The sequence below is a fragment of the Manacus vitellinus genome, unplaced genomic scaffold, assembly GCF_001715985.3.
Source record: "Manacus vitellinus isolate BGI_N305 unplaced genomic scaffold, ASM171598v3 scaffold_3_pilon, whole genome shotgun sequence".
Classification (NCBI taxonomy): Eukaryota; Metazoa; Chordata; class Aves; order Passeriformes; family Pipridae; genus Manacus; species Manacus vitellinus.
In genome coordinates, this window is record NW_021940535.1 from 35,197,300 (window position 1) to 35,215,941 (window position 18,642).

General features: G+C 37.8%; 1 protein-coding gene across 1 annotated transcript in view; it reads right to left on the reverse strand.

The window, feature by feature from the left end:
* The window catches only part of CUBN (cubilin), a 143,453-nt gene that overhangs the window by 18,421 nt on the left and 106,390 nt on the right, over nucleotides 1–18,642 (reverse strand). The window contains exons 51-57 of the mRNA XM_018075753.2: nucleotides 18,127–18,276; nucleotides 17,145–17,266; nucleotides 15,086–15,311; nucleotides 12,959–13,146; nucleotides 10,538–10,694; nucleotides 8,959–9,108; nucleotides 2,092–2,292 (exon numbers count right to left, since the gene is read on the reverse strand). Coding sequence (XP_017931242.2) covers nucleotides 2,092–2,292; nucleotides 8,959–9,108; nucleotides 10,538–10,694; nucleotides 12,959–13,146; nucleotides 15,086–15,311; nucleotides 17,145–17,266; nucleotides 18,127–18,276 — 1,194 coding nt within the window. The remainder of the gene's footprint in view (nucleotides 1–2,091; nucleotides 2,293–8,958; nucleotides 9,109–10,537; nucleotides 10,695–12,958; nucleotides 13,147–15,085; nucleotides 15,312–17,144; nucleotides 17,267–18,126; nucleotides 18,277–18,642) is intronic.

Below are 18,642 nucleotides of genomic sequence, written 5' to 3' on the forward strand. Positions count from 1 at the left end.
AATGTGAAGATGTCTATCAGGTTGTGCTCTGCAGTGGAAGACTACTCAGCATTGAAGTAACAGGTTGTTACTACTCCATACCAAATGGCAATGGCTCTGTGTCTGTGCAGTAAAAGACTGAGCCTGATTTCAAGTGTCCTGCAGTAGGACCAGGAAGCAGTGGGATGGGTGGGTGCCCCGTGCAGAAGCATGAGCGAGGTGTGTCTAGAGTAGCTCTTCACCCATTCTAGCTTGCAAAGAGAAACCTGGATGCTATGTGGGCAAAGATATCCCTTCATCCAGGCCCTGGTGCCGTGGAAGCCTCTAAGCAGCCACAATTGGACACACAGCCCTGTCTCTGACTTTTCTGGAATAACTGTATGCAGAACCTCATCATCTGCCAACATCTGGCAGGGTTGGGGCATAACTGTAGCATTTGTTCTGCACAGAGAGGCAGAGAAAAGTCCCCAGGTATCACTAATCCTGTTTCCCACCTCTCCTTGTGCTGAGACTTGCCAGCAGTGAGGGGTGGCTGAGCTAGAGTATGGAATACTTGCTTTAGTTAAACTTTGCAGCCGTAAATTCAAGGCACTGCTTGGCTTCTCAGAGTTTCACACCATGGATGCAAATGAGGCCAGGATGTGGCTAATGTTTGTTCCCAGCTTCAGTGCTTCAGGGAACAAAAACTATTATAAAACCAACTCTAATCTCCATTGTTAGCTTCAGCCTTTATTTTATAATCTTAACCTTAGCAAAAAAAAAAAAAAAAGTTTCCCTGCATCCTGTTGATAAATTAGCTCAAAGCCACACACAGTTTTTCATGTTTTAAAGAAGATGCTGTTGCCCAGGTCACCACCTTAACAAAGGCAGTCCCATACAGGGTGGTGCTGGATTCAGAGCCCCTGGCTTCTCAGGCTGGCAGCCTACAGCACTGGCAGATAAAGGACAGGACCTGGGAGGATAAAGAATTAGCATTATTCCACACTAGGAGCAGGGAGCTTTTTTAATTTTTTTTCAGCAAACAATACAACTAGGGGGAAGAGGAATGTTAATTGCCAGGAGCTGGTTTGTATACAACAACAAGCTAATAAGGCTGCAGTCATCTTTCTCAAATGTCAAAAGTCACAAGTCAGATAGCAGCAACTGACTTGAGTGAGTTATGAAGGTCTTTTCCATGACTAACTGCACATTGTCATTTCTCAGTGCCATTCCCTCTGTCTTATCTGTATCAGGCCATTCATTTCATATAAAGAATTTAGCCTTGTGCTTTTTTGTTGTGGCTTTGAACATGAGAAATGCATTAAGGGAAATACCAAAGTTACAAACTCACACTTTACACTTAAAAATTATGCTTTCAAACATAAAAGTAGTCTCTACCAGTTAAATCTAAAAAATATTAAAATTGGTTTTGAAAATAAAATCAATCTTTTGGGATATTTCTGCAGATGTAAATTCTAAAGTCAGTTGGAAACATTTTTTTTGAAATCACATTTGCTCTTTAAAATAGATCTCACGTGACTGACAAAAATAATTATTTTTGGTAAAAATAATTGTCAAAAATTAAAAATATATCTATATCCCAGTTTTTATTTACATTAATACCTGGCACTGCAAGAGGGTCATCAAATGGAGGCATATAGATGTGTCTATTTCAAGATCATGTTCTGCTTCCTGTATGGTATAATATAGTTTCAGAATAACTGAGAATAAGACCATTCTCCTCTATGTGACAAAATATTTTAAGTGAAATAAGTTAAGTAAACTGGTCACATTTCTCCTTAAACAATGTAAAAACAAACAAACAAAATAACCTGCCAAAAATGGTTGCATTCCTTCTCTACAGCAAAGGAAAAGTGCTTCAGTTCCTGACTTGGTCCTATGTAGAGCCTTGAAATGAGAATTGTGTGTGAGGTAACACATAAGTCTGTGTGTTAACATGCACCAAACAGTTCCATGTCCTCGTCCTGAGAGCTGTTCCCCCTGGAGAGGGAAAATGAACTATCCACATCCATCTGAGGTATTCCCAAAATGAGGTGGAACATATCCTACACTGAACCATTATCCAGCTGGAATATTTCTACCATATGAAAACACAGGACAGTGTATACTCACCAAGTGTTCTGTATCTTGCCTGGAATCCAAAGCCTACAATGTGGGAGTCTGTGTAGAAGTTGAGCAGCATAGGTCCAAAGACACTGACTGGGGCAGGGAGCTCATTACCACAGAGCGTGATGAGAGGATGCAGGGTCACGCTCATCCCGCTGAAGATGCTCACTCCATCATAAAGACAAGCTCTGCTCAGGAGTGCTGGGGCTGCATGGACATATAATGCACAAGTGTTAGCAGCATATTTTACATGTAATTTACTGAGATGCAAGTATATAGACCTCACACAGGATAAGGATTATATTTTCTATTATTTTCCATTTCAGGGAACTCAGGATCTCATTTGCTTGCTGAGAAAGCAAATGACAGTTTTTAACATGCAATAAAACTGGGGCAGAAAAAGGCAAAGAGACCTTGTATATAAGACATCAGACTTGTCTCATTCAACACATCCTATGATCTGGAAAAAGCTCCAGGCCCCTTGATTTTGTGGGAGTTCATAGTTGAATGAACACTCTCTGTGAGAAGATGAGAGGACCCAATGAAAGCACAGATCTCCTCTGCAGATAAAAGCAACACACCTTTTGTTACAGGCAACTAACTACCTGGTATTTCTTTCCCCTAATGCAGAACTCAGCACTCAGTGCAGGGACTATTAAATCACTAAGAGTGAGATTTTTGGAAAATGAAAAAGTAGGCCATGCAGTAGCCTGTTTCAGAGCTCACCTCTTTCTCCCTACATTCCCTCAAACTATTGAGTACCTAATTCCATGTTCTTTAATTTGACTCAGAAGACAAAAAAAAAAAAGTAAAAGTAATCTTGCAATGATTTTCAAAAGCAATCTGTTTGAGGGGGGAAATCAGTGCAGATTTTTCACTGAGTGAAAAAAAGCACTAAGAAACACAGAAACGGGGAGTTTGGCATTCTATTATTTTTTTCCCATTGGTTTCAAATTTCTCATTTGCACTTAACTTTCTGGAGGAATGAGCCATTCTCTCTGTCTCCCTGCCCTACCTACTGGACTTTCTAGCCACCTGTTTGCAAACAGATTCAGCTGAGGCAAGAGGTCTCAAAAATAGTAAGTTCATATAAATTTTGTGAAGGTCAGTAGCTGAATTAGAGTGCCAGAGGAATGTCCTCAAAGAAGGACAAGTTGTGCTTTCAGTGTAAGGGCTGTGAGTTCAGGCAGAGACCTGCTGAACACCAGCCACCAGCACCCTGGGAGCTCAGAGCCATGGCACCACCTCCCTGTCCAGCTGGAAGCTGTAAGCATGGGGAGAAGTTGGTGGTACCCAAGCTGATAGCACCAAGGGATGTATGGTGGGAGCAAGAACAGAGCCACATGAGTTGTGCAAGAAAGCTGGATTAATTATGTCAGTGAAAAACACAGCACACACCTACTGAAAAATGAGTTTCATTAACTGTTATGCTTAAAAAAGAACTTAATGTTTTCTTTGCCTTTTTCATCATTTACAAGCTTAATGAAAGCTGGGATGTCACATGCTTACTGAGTAAGTTATCATGTTTAGTGACCTGTTAGCAATAATGGAGCAGTTATTTAAACTGCAAAGGCTTAATAGGGAATGATCTAAATTTAATAGGACTGATACTGAGCCTAGTGTCTCAGTGGAGTGATTCCTTCATGTTGTCCAGTCAAAACAAGCTTCTTTCTATTGTAGGAAACAGGATGACTTGAATTGAACAGGATGACAAATAGGAATGGAGTGATAATTCTGTTTCATGAGAACAACAGAGTGATCTCAGCAGTCAGGTGTATTTTAGATCCTCTCTGGAGATTTAATTTTAAAAATTCCTTCTGTCTCAGTGAAGACAACAGGCTTTACAATTATGTCAATATGGAAATATTACATGGTGCTTTTCTGACTCTAATAAGAGTAACTAAGCTGAAAACCAGCCACATTAGATAGCTGATTACACTGTTAGTAAAATAATTAATAAAAATATTCTTCATGTCCTATCCTGTTATTAGAATACTTGATAATGTAATACAATTTTAAAAACCATAATAATTTTAAAATGCAAATGAGAAAAGAAATCAAGATGAATGCAATTTCAGAATGGAAAAGATTTAAGAAATCAACTTAGGTAATTTTCTGTAAAGACTTTGGAGAAAGGCATGAAGTGAAATAAATTTCTCAGCAAAGCAAATGTCCATAATACTCATCATGAGTTGATTTGAACTGCTGCACTGGAAAAAAATAAGATGGTTGATGTAGGATTGTAAGCAAAATACTTAATTTCTAGCTTTGAATCCTCATTGTTTGGGCCAATATCAGTTATGACTCATGGTTCCTGGCAAGACTGATAATTGTTTGATCTCTATCCTGTAGCTCATTCTCATGTTTACACTTTCCTTAATTTCTCACCATATTAAATGCATTATTCCGTAAATAAGCCTCAGCCTCAGATTCTCCTCATATCATACTTTCAGCCTCTACACATATTCAGCACATCATCAGCAATTCTTCTCTATGGCTAATTTTTGCTAATTATGTAATCTTAGATCTTTTCTAGACCAATTTCCGTCCCTTACACTACAATGGAACAGCTTTCATGAGTCTCCAGAGATGTGTTCTTAGCCAGATGTAAGACCCATATCCTCTTTGAGCTGACAACCACTTTTCACATAACCAGCACTGTTTTTCTTCATAAAACCTTGTCTCCTAAGAGCTTTTGCTCATCCTTCTGGTATTACTATATCTTCTCTTCTGATTCATCCATGAGGATTCAATGAGATAACTTCTTTCTGGTCTTTCTCTCTTTATCTGCACATTAGCTCTGTATAATCTCATTTGCAAGGACAGATGCAACTACTATCTCTGTGCTGATGACCCCATAAGTTTCCAGTTACTATCTTTCAGATAAATGCCTGTCCTTCCACATAGCTATGACTTTCATCTGAGAAACAGTGATTTTTCCAACATGGATACTGTACCATTCAGTCCTCTAGCCTTGACAATATTTCTTCCAAACACTTCTGGAGAGATCATTTATTTGGCCTGACATTTTGAACATATCCCCGTTTCTTTGAATTGCTGCATGCATTTGCTTTCAAGGCCTTTTTTATCTATCTGCACTCTATTTATCATCTCTTGGTACCATTCAGCATGGATACATTGACTCCTGCCTCCAAAGTTCACATGATAAGAGCTTCAGTTGTCCTTACATTACATTTTGAAATATGCCTTTGGGTAGTCTCCTTTCCATTTAGCAGAAATTTCTGTCCAGTCTCATTATTCTTCATAAAATAATTTATTTGATATGATGCCTGCACAAAAACCTTGACCAAATTTGGGCCCCTAACTATCTAATCACTAATATCAAGTTCCTCTTTCCATCTCCTTGTCTATAGCCATAGATTCTGTTTCATTTAGTTTTGAGGTAGAACCTTTCTGTTTAAAGCTTATAAAACTTAAGACAGTAAGATTTTGTTTCACAACCCTGGCTGCTGATATAAATGACAATACAATTAGTAATTACTAAAGTAGAAGAATTATTACGCAGAAATATACCCTGTGCAATGTGTTAACCAGCTTCATAGCACAAGATATTGTTTTGAAAGCAAGGAATTACAAATCTTTCTCATATATATCCTCTTTCAAAATAAGCTATTGCAAAACTTGTCTGTTTTCTGAATTGCCTAGTAACAACTGAGAAAGCAGATAGAGCAGACTCCGAAATAAAGCTGTGACTCTATCCTAGATTGCAAAATTACAGATGCATGTTTAAAAAGAAAAAGAGAAATAAACAAGTTATTAAAACATTTTCCAGGTCAAACATTTTTCAGTATCAACACAAAGCAGTAGTTTTGTAGGCAGAATGTATAAATAATACAGAATTCTAAGCAGATGATGCAGGAAGCCTACGTCCCTTTTCCCTATTTTTCCACTCTTTGGGACTCAGGCTTTATTGGATATTATACTTGAAGAGTATAACAACCTTTTAATAATACACTCCTATAGCTGTCCTAGAGGTGCATTTGTAGGGATGTTAATCTGAATAAAGCTTATGTACGCAAAACTGTATGTGGTTAAATATTTCTTAGATAATAAGTCTATTAAGGTAGACAAATAAGGGGTTTTTTTACTAATTCTAATGTTTGATTTGTATAGACCTTTGATCCAAGGAGGGAGTACATATGGAAGATGACACTTATCACTGTAACAGAAGTAGGGCTGAGAAAACAAACCCACACCTATTTGTTTGGTTCTTCATAAAATAACCAAGCACAACAATGCAGGTGGTACTACAAGAAGCAAGTGGCAACTTACACAATTTCATGAAATTGGAAAATCAAGAGAGTTCTGTGCCTATATTCAGTTTGGCACAGGAAGAGACATTCTTAAGGCTGCAAGGAAATCACAGAGACTAAGCCAAACTCCATTCATCGGGTTAATCTTGCCTACGTTTTCCTTCCTAAATTTCAGGTATCTTGTGTAAGCTATTACCTATGGCTTCCTGTAATAGTCAACGGGTAAAGAGAGTGAGAGAGGCCTCCAGAAGGCAATTCACTCCATCTGCATAACACATTTGGTTCTGAGTTTAAAGTACTTTTACACTTCATTATAGGAGGAGATAAATCTAGATGATTATCTAAATTAGATGTCTATTTTCAGGGGCTCTAAGTGAGATAAAAATTTTTCTACCTACCAGGAAGCAGACAATTTAGATTAAATTTTGATCACAAAATAAACAAATGCAGTTTCCTCCAGTTCTCTATTGCTCTGTTACTTGCTATATTTAGTTCTTAATACATATTTAATATTTAGTACATGAATGTCATGTTCATTTAGTTCCAGATACTGACACTGTGTCGTGGCTGTGAGTTAACTGCCTCATTTGGAGTAGTTCTTTACAATCAGAACAGGCGTCTTATGATAACTGAAAATGTAACTACTCTACAGCAGAGATCTGTGACTAACCCATGAAGTCAATTAATTTTGTAGCAGTTTGTCACTGCACTATAGGCAATTACCTTAGGCCTTCTAATATTCCGGAAAAGATATCTCAACCAGTTAAAGTCAATGACATATATATGCCTTACAGGCCTTATTTTAGACACTTCGTTTCTTTACTAAAAAACCATGGGGAAAAAACCCAATAAATTTATTTTGAGAGGTCAAATAGGTAGTAAATTATGTTAATTGGACATGTAGCTAAACTTTAAAACCTAATCCAGAACATCTGTATTAACATGGTTTAAATTTTAAAGGCCACACTCAGCAACAATCTAAGCAGGTGCATTGCTTACTTGCACATGGAATAGTTAGAAATGTTTTTAGCAGATGCTGCTGAACGTTGTCCTACCCTTGCAAAAGAACTAAGAGAATTCACACTGGAAACCCTTGGGCACATGTGCTAAATATATTCAGTGAAACTGCTGAAAAAGTTTTCACTTCTACAATGATAGCTTGCAAGGAGGTGGTTTTAATCTTCTTTGCAATTTAAACACAGGCAGTTTTTCTTTACTACAGAGTTGTATTTTAAGACTTTGTGAAAAACATTAGTAATCAACTGCTGAAGAGTGTCATTTGCTAAGCAGATGTCCTTAAGCTCATATCCACAGTTCTTTCACATGACTCAGGACTTTTAGTTGGTGTAGCCTAAGGAACAAATTGCCCTGCAAGAAGTGCAATATTTTTAGTATTTGTTTAGGTCTATGTTTGTTATTGTATCTGTATCACTTACCTCTTTGCTTTAATCTTCTTGATAATAAACGCTTGAATCAATTTACAAATTAACCGAATGAACAGACAGAATACGCATCAGTAATGTACTCATAGAGTTGTCAAAGTTGGCACAATCTGATGCAGCCTAATGCTTAGTGTGTCTGATAGATAATGATGTATTCTACGTGAAGAAATTCCCTAATTTCTGTGATTTACATTTCATTAAAAAATTAACTCTTAAAGCAGTGGTTTGTATTAGGGGATGACAAAAATACTTCAGATGAAATCATAGTCAAATCCAACCTTTGTCTCAGACCTAAATTACATTTGGACCAGAATATTTTTGAATTCAAAATAGTTTGGAAACTTAAAAACCAAAATAAAAGAAGACTATTTTCTGACTTTATTGTTTGGTCTGAAGAAAAATTCAAATCACACAACCCATCTTAGTAACAAATTAGTCAAAAATCTCTTTGTGTAGGTAATTTCAAGAGAACCAGATGGCCTCAAAATATATGATGTCACCCAAGTAGTTTGGACATATTGATTCCTCTATGTTATCATGGCATCTCCACTCATAAAATTTTGATCCTATCAAAATTGAGAATGTTTTACCACTGTAACCAATGGGATTAGGACATTAAACTTGTTATTGCTTGGCTAAATGCTGCCAAGTTTGATAATTGCAGGAGGGCCTTTTGCCCATGGGTAACAACTTTTATACAGTTTCCATTGCTGTAGTCTTTCAGCTAGTTTCACAATTCTGTGTTCTCATATTCTTGTTAAATACCCAAGTATATTTATATCTGTTTTACCAGTTAAGGAACAGAAGCATTGGAAAGCAAAACAGCTGGCCTAAGACCAAAAAGATTGTAAGACTGAATGGTAAAAAAAGGCAGGAACAGAGAGCTGGATTAGCCGTAGTCACTCTTATACTCCAAGAACGTGGCAAATTCCCACCTTCATTGCTGATAAGTATTCAACAGGTGAGATCTATCTTCACTCTTCTAGAAGCCTTCAGTGACCTGAACCCTGGAAACTATAAGTGTTTATCTGTAAAAGATTTTCAGAATGGACTAGCAAATCAAACCATCTATGATTTTCCACAATAAAAGACTTCTGTGTTTTCAAATAAGAAGATACACTTCGTAATACATACTGAAATTATGAAGAACAAGTTACCTTCCAAGTGAAAAGTCTCAAATTCTAGGATCACCAGAGACTGTGGTCCCTGATCTATGATATAGTTGCAGTCCAGGTTGTTATCATACTGATGGGGGTAGTTAGGAGAGACAATACGGCCTTCAGGGCTGGTGAAATTTACTCCACATCCTGCAAACAAATAAATAAGGCACAGTTATAATCCAGATGGTAACATCATCCTGATTTTACAGTAAGAAAAGAAATAACGTACACAAGGACCTCATCTCTCCTTAGGAGGCTGGTAAAAACCCAGGGGGAGTAATATATATCACAATGGTAAAAGCAGGTCTTATACAGAGCAGTGTTTTTGACAAACATGGGGCAAGGCCCCGTGTCACACTAAAGTGTCACACTCTTAGATAAGACCAGACCATGGGTACTCAGCCACTGACCAGAAGGACAATGCTGTTCTTATGGGCATGGAGCCTGCACATTTCAAAATCCCTTAGTACATACAAAGGTACCTGAATTGGAAGGAGGGTTATTGGGACACAGCTGCAGTTCCATCTCATTTGAAAATGCGACTGACATCCAGGAGGATGCAGTCTGCTGTAGGGCCATCTCTGGGTTGCTTTGCTATGTGCAGAGGTAGGAAAGGTTTGCCACCCAGAATTTTTCAGGCACACAGAACTGTTCATTTTCATGGAGCTCCTTCTGTTCCTAATGACTCGTGTGGCCTTTTTTTCTTTATTTTAAGTCAAAGCTTTAAAAGAATGCAGTGCACAGTGAAATGCTGGCAGAAGATTAGGAACAAGCATATGAAGCCTGTGACTGTCTCCACTAAGAGGTTGTTAGTTGTTACTGACAACATTAGTGCAAACATTATAAAAACAAAAGCAGTTTCAGTTCAGAATTCTGAATACTTCAATATTGTCTTCATCTAAGCACTTGATTTCTCACTGTTTTAATCTGAATCCTGTGAAGGAAAAGTGGTTTCCTTTGGCAGCATCCTACAAAAAAGCCCCAACCTATGGCAGCTGAGAACTACCTCCTCCACTTTTGGTGGGTTTGACTGTCACAGAGCACATGCCATGCTTAAAGAAATGGACAGGCCAACCCAAGAAATGCCACTTGAGCTACATGAAATGTAAATACAACAAAACAAAGCAAAGGCCAGAGCAAGTAGTGAGGAATTTATGTGAAGGGCATGGGCTACACCGTACACAGGAGAAATTGCCACAGTTTCAGCATGTGCCTTGAAAAGAAGAGGGAGAAAAATTCTGACGGAAGAGCAGATCCTTTTTAAGATTACAGCTTTAGTTTCCATGTAGTTTAACTACAGAGAAATACATTTTTTAAATTTAAAGTCCATTCTTTTCTTCTGGGCACAGTGAAAAGACAAAGGTGGCTAAGAATAACTGTAAAGTTAGAGCTTCATGGAGGACTTTTGGCAAGAGCAACACTGGAGCTCCACTGCATTCAGTATGGAAACTCTTGGTTTCCAAATCTGGGCAGAGGCTTCAATACCTTGTTGGACTGGGATCTGAATTGCTACACATAGATCAAACTAATCCCAAAAAGACTAATAGAGCAGCCATCTGGCTTTAATATTACTTACTGCTTATGAAAGATGCAGAGAAACCTGGTGCAGGAGTGTCCTGAGACTGAAATACTGTAGTTATCACATTGTTTGGAGCAACAACAGGATCAGGAGCTGACCTTCCACATCCTGTGGCTAACAAAGCTGTTTCTTCTTCATCCTTTCCTCTCCACACCTGACAAGGCCAGATTGGAAATTGTTTAGTGCTTTCAAAGCCCAAGTAGGTTATGGAAACCCACCAGAAATTACATATGCAATTTTTCTTTCCATAGACTTAGGTTAAGATTCATCTCATACTGAATCGAAGAGATCTAAATTGGAGCTAATCCCTGCACTCAGGGGAGTAAATCACAGTGATTAACTTTGGTTGTCAGGGACCTCTGAAGGGCATCTGGAGGTCATTTGCTTGAATTCCTGATGACAGCAGAGCAAACATAGATCAGGTCCAGGGGACAAGAGAAAAATATGTTATGTACAATCATTACCTACTTTCATTTTGTCTCTGTTTACTTATCTCCATACACCCTATAAATATGCATAACTATGTATACAAGGAATTATTACATGCAATCCTTATGTTATTCATGAGTAAATAAAACAAAAAACTGTAATGCTAGAATAATATACAGGCATTGAGCTGGGAGATCTGGATTCCTAATATCTAGTCTTGGTAATAAAAGATTCCCATTTTTTTTATTTTGCATTGACTTGTTCAATGACAAGTATCAAATCACATAGTTAAGAAAATAATAAAATTCACAAAAAATATAATGAAGAAAAAACTACAATTTTTTTAAAGTATTACTTCAACTGTACCAACAGCCAATTTAAGTTCAATCAAGCCCTGAATTCAAGAAGCACATGCAGGTTTAGGTAGGTAAGTGAAAGCCTCTTCAGGTATTTACTTAAATATGCACAGTTTAAGCTCACAGTTTAGGCACTGAATTTCAAGACAAATATAAAATGAAACATAGGTATAAATGTTTGATGTTTCTAACCATTTAAAAAATTTCCTGAATCAAGATGTTTATTGACAAGGATTTAAAAAGTCTGCTTAAATACAAATTATTTACTTTAATAATAAAGTTATTTTTGTTGATATGTTTGCATAGTTTCTTTATTGGTAGTTTATACCAAAAATATATTAAAACTAAATTGTATTTGATATTTAAAATAATGTGTTTTAAAGAAATTGAGAGGAACCAGAACAACCACATGAAGCTCTAAGCAACCATCCTAGAAAGCAAAGGGTTAGCCAAGGGTTAGTCTGTAAGTGTAGGCATATGAATCACCTCATTTGTGTGACCAGGTGTTTGAGGCAATGAATGCACAAAGGATTAATTTTAATAGTCTATAGCCTGGCCAAGGTCTTGCAAAGTCACTATTGATTTTGGATTACTCTTTTGTGGCTGCTCAATTTGGATTAAATGGAAGAAACTTACATCTGTTCCACAGTTTTTCATATGCAGACACCTTCATGCATGTCAAACTGAACATTTAGAAATGGAAACGGACATCAAAACTTTCAGATTTTTCTCTATGGAGGAAATCTCCAGTTGACATAGTTCTGCTTATGCCATTCAGGGCAGTTCAGGAATTTTAAATTAAACACCTTTACTGGTTGACATTAAGACTTCCATACTAGTGAAATTTATTTTAACATATTACATCAATTAATCACTGTCTTTGAAAAGACAAATCTATTAGCTGTAGGGCTTTCTTTCACAGCCTTAAAAAATGAGTGCAACTGTGGTTTGTGAGTTGGTAGGTATGGATCAGACCATCCTGATCCAGCTGCTCAAGTCTTCCTACATGTTGTCAAATTATGTTTGCCCTTTATTTCAAGTGGGAGTTGTACTTCTGTGGAGAAAATGAGCACAAAACCACTGAACGTATGCCAAATGCTTGAGAAAAAAATGACACTGAAAAATGCAAGGCATGTCCACTTCATTCTATTGCTTTGAAAACAAGAGGCTCTTGACAACATGAAAGCTAAGAATACTATCTTTGGTTTTGGAGATTAAAAAAAGGAAGGATTAGTGCAACTTGGACAGTTTAAACACTTATAAAGAAGTTTGGTAGAATTACAGTGTCGAATTCCTTCTTTTTTTTTTACTCACTGGAGTAATCTTTTATTTACACTGTATTTTCTCGTTATTTCCTCGTTCTGAAATCATATATGCTTTTTTTTTTTCATATTTTTAATTTTTGGGGCAGCAAGGAGGGTGATGGTACCTAAAGAACAGATGAAAATTCAAACTATATACAAGCCAGTTCACAAAACACACAGAAAATGGACTGTATTAGTACAAGGACTTCAGTTTATATTTCATGAATTTTGTGCCTTGACAGTTATAACCATGACAAATGCAAAACAGGATTCTGGAATCATGACTTCTTAAAGCACTGCTCTGCTGATCTAACCCTAACAATTATTACCTTCACGTAACTGCTCTGGCAGCTTCCATCGCTATCTGGAATATGGAAGTTACTATGGAAGGTCATCTCCAAGTGTTTGCTTTCATGTGCAGTGATGGTCCATGTACATCTGGTGTTCATGGGAAAGTTTTGAGGCCAATGAGGGGATTTGATCACACCATTATCAGAATGAATGATTCCACCACAGCCTGCAAAAAACCAGCAACAGGTGGGAGAGATGTTCAAATATTTTTGGTTGGTGTCAGCTTTGAATGGCTGTTTCCTTCTGTGCCTGCAAGAGTGAGAGAGGAAAGTCCTGATACCCATTGAAACTTCATTTACCCCTCTTTTAAGTAATTTTCTTTCTCCCACCCCTGCAGTAAGGAGGTAGTTACACTCTAGGGAAGGTCTCTCTTTGTACTTCACTTTATTTTCTTCACAAGCTCATTCTCCTTGCCAGTTCATACACTTTTGCTTTGGTCCATCTATACACTCCTGGCAAATTGAAGCAAGTATTGCTTTGAAAGACTGTAAGGACCAGGAACACATTAATGAGGAGCTTCTCCTGAGACTGTACAGGTTCCTTCCCACACCCCACAGCATGCACATAATGACAGACAGCCATTCAGAAGAGTACTCTAGGGAAAAAACCCCAATCTACTAATGAATGCTTTTTTCTTCTCACTCTGCAACATGAAAATATTGCAGTTCTACATATGAATCTCCTCAAGCTACATCCATTTACCCAGGGCAAAATGGTGACTTCTCCAGTCCAGTCAGCCCTGTGGATCTCAGTGGGATTATGGAGAGGGTTGGAAAACAGGACTTTAAAAATTGCTAACAGATTCATTTATAAAGGGGAATAACTGGTCATGGCTCTGTGGCAGCTCATGTTTTTATACATAGTACGTATAATTTGAAACATATTTGCAAATACCATGCCAAGAATAATTTACTAGGGCTATGCGTACAGCACAAGCAACCCTTATTATTTCCGAGACGATGTAGTAAAAGGATGAATAAAGAGCAAAAAAAGGTTTATAACATTCCTTTTCTTCCTCTTAATTAAAAAAAATATAGTTTTAAAAGGAAGATTTTATTTTTCATTCTTCTGTGTTAGTAATGGCATTTGTGTTTAGAAGGATGCAAAGCCAGATTTTGATCACACATACCAAAAACCAGAGATTCTCGTGAACAAATGAGAAAAAAGCTAAAGAAAGGAAATCAGGTACATAAAAAACCCCCAAACCCTCTCACAAAGTGAATACTACCTATACATATTGTACATGTAGGCTAATGTCTACTACATCATTGAAGAGTGGTTTTCCTCGCACATGAAATCTCAGTGAGAACAGTGTAAAAACCCTGCTTAAGTGACAGTGTATATTCATGCAAGTGCAGACTATTGATATGTTTAAAAAGACACTCCGCCACTACTACTAAAAGACACTGCTACATTATTAATGGATAGAAAGGTGATCACCATCAGCCAGAAGGTTTGCAGCTGTAGGTGACAGTAGGGAGCACTTGGCCAGCTCTGTTCTGAGGTAGGAAGGCACAGTGATTTCTGTCCTGACACTATCTGCCACATCTACACTTGCCTTCAGTCCTCTATTGACTTCTTGAGGTACACTGTGCAAATAGTGAGCTACCTTTTTTTAAAATCGAGAGATCTGATAATCTCAACAGAAGGATGGTAGCTCTGAAAAATGTACCATTCAATCCTGCATGTATATCACCTTCAAAAGGGTACCAACATCTCCACTGCAGTGGAAGAGGTTTAGGCTGTTGAGACATGTGCTCTTTGAGAAGTTCTGTCTGCCTCTCTGTTTTGAAACTGGCCTCTTCCTAGTTTTAAGTTTTTAAACCAAATCAAACTGTGGAACAATTGTTATTCATAAAATGAAATGTCTCATAGTCACTGACAATAGATACCACTGCCGGGAGGCTAATGGACATGGTATCAATTTACAGCCATCAAGAAGCTGCCAGTATGAGACTTAAAAAGTACAAAATCAGTCTAAGTTTTATTTCCTTCTGTGAGATCAGACAGCAATAGTTTAATACTTGATTTTTTTAATGTTGCCTTCTTTCAGGGATGCTGAAGATGTTGCCACATATTTCCTTTGTTAGTTAATGCAAACTTACCTAAAGATTCTGATGTCCATGTTGCATAGAAGCCACCTCCTTGAATTGAGTGATCAGAGTTAAAGATGACAAGTAGTTTGCTGGAACCAGACTGAATTGTCCCAGGGGATGTGTTTCCACAATACTTCCCTATGACAGGAGACCCTGGAGATCCACCATTCAGGATAGTAACAGAATCCCACTTACAAAGTGAATGATTTTCAACATGGAAGGCTGTAAAAGTAAGCTGCAACACACAAAAGTGACATTCAGGTGCTAAAACCAGTCACTCCAGGGAGGGTTTAGAGCAATTCCAGCCAGATCCTGTAGCCATCCTGGTACAATGATTTCTGGGTATGCTTAGAAATCCAACCCATGCTTCATGATGCTTTCCTGTAAGTATTGCTTGGAATCTTACCACTATAAGTAACAGCAGCTACTTAGCTTGAAGATAGAAATGGAAAAGGAATGCATAGGTTCAAACCTGGCATTACTGGGACTTAACCATACTTTGAAGCTAAGTATGTGCTTCAAAACAGTCTTGAATATGTGTGGGTGTTGAACTCAAGGCTTCTGGTCATGAAATACAAGTAGTTATGTAAGCAGAAGGCTCTGGATTTTTTTTTCTTCCTATTATTCTGAATCAATGTACTAACAGTTGCTAAAAATAATGTTAGTTTCCATTAAAACAGAAACAGTTCCATGGTTCATTCCTGTGGGCCTGGAAGCAGCACATAAACAGTCTAGGTGGGGCAGGCAGCTTCTGACCCTGTCTTCCTCCCACACTGATTCCATGTGTCCTTGCAGTGATATGCACACAGGTGGGATTTCCAGTTCAAAGATTTAGATTGCTGATGCAGTAGACTCCTGCATTTGTCGATGCTGAAATATTGATGTGCACTAATTACTGCCTGGCCCTGTTACAATCAGTCTTTTTTTTTACCAGTTTCAGGAGCAGGATCTTTGTAGAAAAGTTTAGCAAACACATAATATTTCCCCCTGTACATTTTGTGTGTATTCATTTCCAAAAGAACTCTGCCTCAGTCAAAGACTAAATATAAATTTAGCTCTAATGGTTTAAATTCAGACCAGCAACTGAAACTGGCATCTTATATTGAAAAATTTAGTCTGCCTTCATTGAGGGGGCCGCCACTCAGTCCTTTCAAAACAGAAATCTACTTCCATCTGCTTAAGATTAGTTCTGCTTTAAACAAGCTTGTGGATTAAATAGACACTTTGTGTTCTCTTAAAATAATCCTGTATTCCCTGAAGTAAGTACCTAGGCAGTGGTCAGAATATCATGCAGCAGAATAATTAGGACTACTGGTTTGCATTTCTAAGAAATACCTTTTTAGTTGTAAACAAGGAAAACATGATAGGGAAATTAATGAAAGACATTACATGTGAAAATCTGCAATGTGTTTTAACAAAAGTGCTTTTCAGATACTTTTCTGACCTGGACCATAAATATCAATGGTTGGATCTGTTCTTGAAAGAATCAGTCAAATAATTCAGTGAGTTAAGTTTCACACTGCTTGGTTATAAAGGTGCTTAAATTGGTCTCTCAGGAGTTTGACTCAAGAAAGTAGTACCTCGAGCACCTGTTAATAGTTATTGGGAAATAAGAGTAGTATCTCATAGATGTTATTTGTACCAGAAATCATAGTATCTTCCAGACCATTAAGACACAAAAGTAACTTTCTAGTGGCTTGTAACTTCTCTGAGGAGAAGAAATACCCTCAGCCTCATATTCATTCTCATGATATTGAGAATATCCATGTATATCTAATAAAATAAGTTATTTTAGGTTTTCTAACTAGGTTTTTTAACCAAGTCACTGTTTAAAGGAGAAGTCAGTGCTATGTTTTGAGGTCAAGTTATAACAGGATCCTTCTGATTTTCAAAAAGCACAGTCTAGTTTGGTTATCTTCATTCCCCCTCTCAGTTAAGGTTGATGGGGACATATTTCATTTCTCCACATTTCTGATTTTCCAATTTGTCTCAAATCTGTTCCTCAAGACTCAGAAGATTCTTCTCACACTGTCAGTTGTGCACATAACCATGACATTACGTTACTCACAGTGACAGTTTCACCTTCAGGGGCTTCCAACAACCAGGAGCAGTGAGTCAGACTGCTGTAAGGCTCTGGGTAGTTAGGGCTTGAGATAACTCCCCCTTCGCCTGACTGTATACCACCACAGGCTGAAGAAAAAAAAAATTCAATACATTTTAGGAACGGAAAACTATAATCAAACAAATGGAAGATTATTCAGCTTATAATAGTACTAAAATGTATTTCAGTTAGACTGATACAGGTAAGGATGAACAATTTCTTTGGGAAAATCCATGTTTAAAAGGTTTATCATTGAATAGTGAGTAAACAGATGCAATGACCTTGAAACTTTGCATTTTTTCTGACACTTAATATAGCTCTGCAAAACCTTAGCCAACGGACACTTAGAGCTGCTTCTTCCACCTTATCTTCCATTTACTTATCTCAGACACTTAAGAAAATCAGTGCCATTCTTGGACCAACACAATCAAGTAAAAAAGTTGTTGATGTGTCTAGAGAAGCCCCAAGGCTAAATTCAGCTGTGACAGGAAGACTAGTTGTGTTGGCACATAAATGGCAAAGTGGTGTAATTTGCACTGATATGGCTTTAAGTGGATTTCAAAATTAGTGCTAAGGTTCAAGCAGCAGAATGCATTTCAGCTCTGCTAGCACTCTGGAGACCTATTTGAAGTAAGTCAGACTTGGCTGGTGCTATCTGTTACATCCCTATTCCCAAGAGCAACCAGCTTTCATGAGTGTTGCATAACATTGCAAAACCTCAAATGCAGTTTGGGGAATGGGAGCAGTGAGGCAGAAAATAAATCTGAAAATTCAGCTGCTAGCACGTGCTTGCTTTAGAAGGATATAAATAGTGGCAGGGACTGTGTAACTTTGAGGGCCTCTTTAAGAGCTGATCCCATCACGTATATTCTCAGTATCCCCAAATGAATGGCAACATTCCCCAGAAGTGCCTCAGTTGGCAAAGGCAGCAGTCTAGCAAGTCATTTACCTTCATATGTGTAATGGGCCAAGAATCCTTTATCTTCTGTGTTTTCATCACTTAAAAAGTGTACCCAGACCTGTGGGGCAGCTATGACTAGTGGAACAGATGGTGCAGCCTGACCACAAAGTCTGGCTATTAGCTCTCCATCAGCATCCCCTAAGTAAAGAAAGAAAAAAAAACATAACAATTTTTGAGTCCTAGAAGAGCTACAATAGCATAAAGGAATAGGGTAAACATACATTTCCTTTTGTTTTAACTAGAAAACAGAGAAAAGTACATAATCACACTTAGTAACTGATTTTTTCTTATGGACATAAGGAGAGTGCTGCAGTTCATTGCTGGGATCTAAATCTTGGCAACAAGGAAGTTCTCTCCAAAGCTATATTTATGATCCTTTTAATATCCTGGGCTCCTTCTCTCCCCTTCCTGCCACTCTGAACACTTTCATTTTGTATGTCTCATCAGAACCCTCATTGTTCTGCCTCAAAACTACAGACTTTTGGGGGTCAGAACACTGGAAAG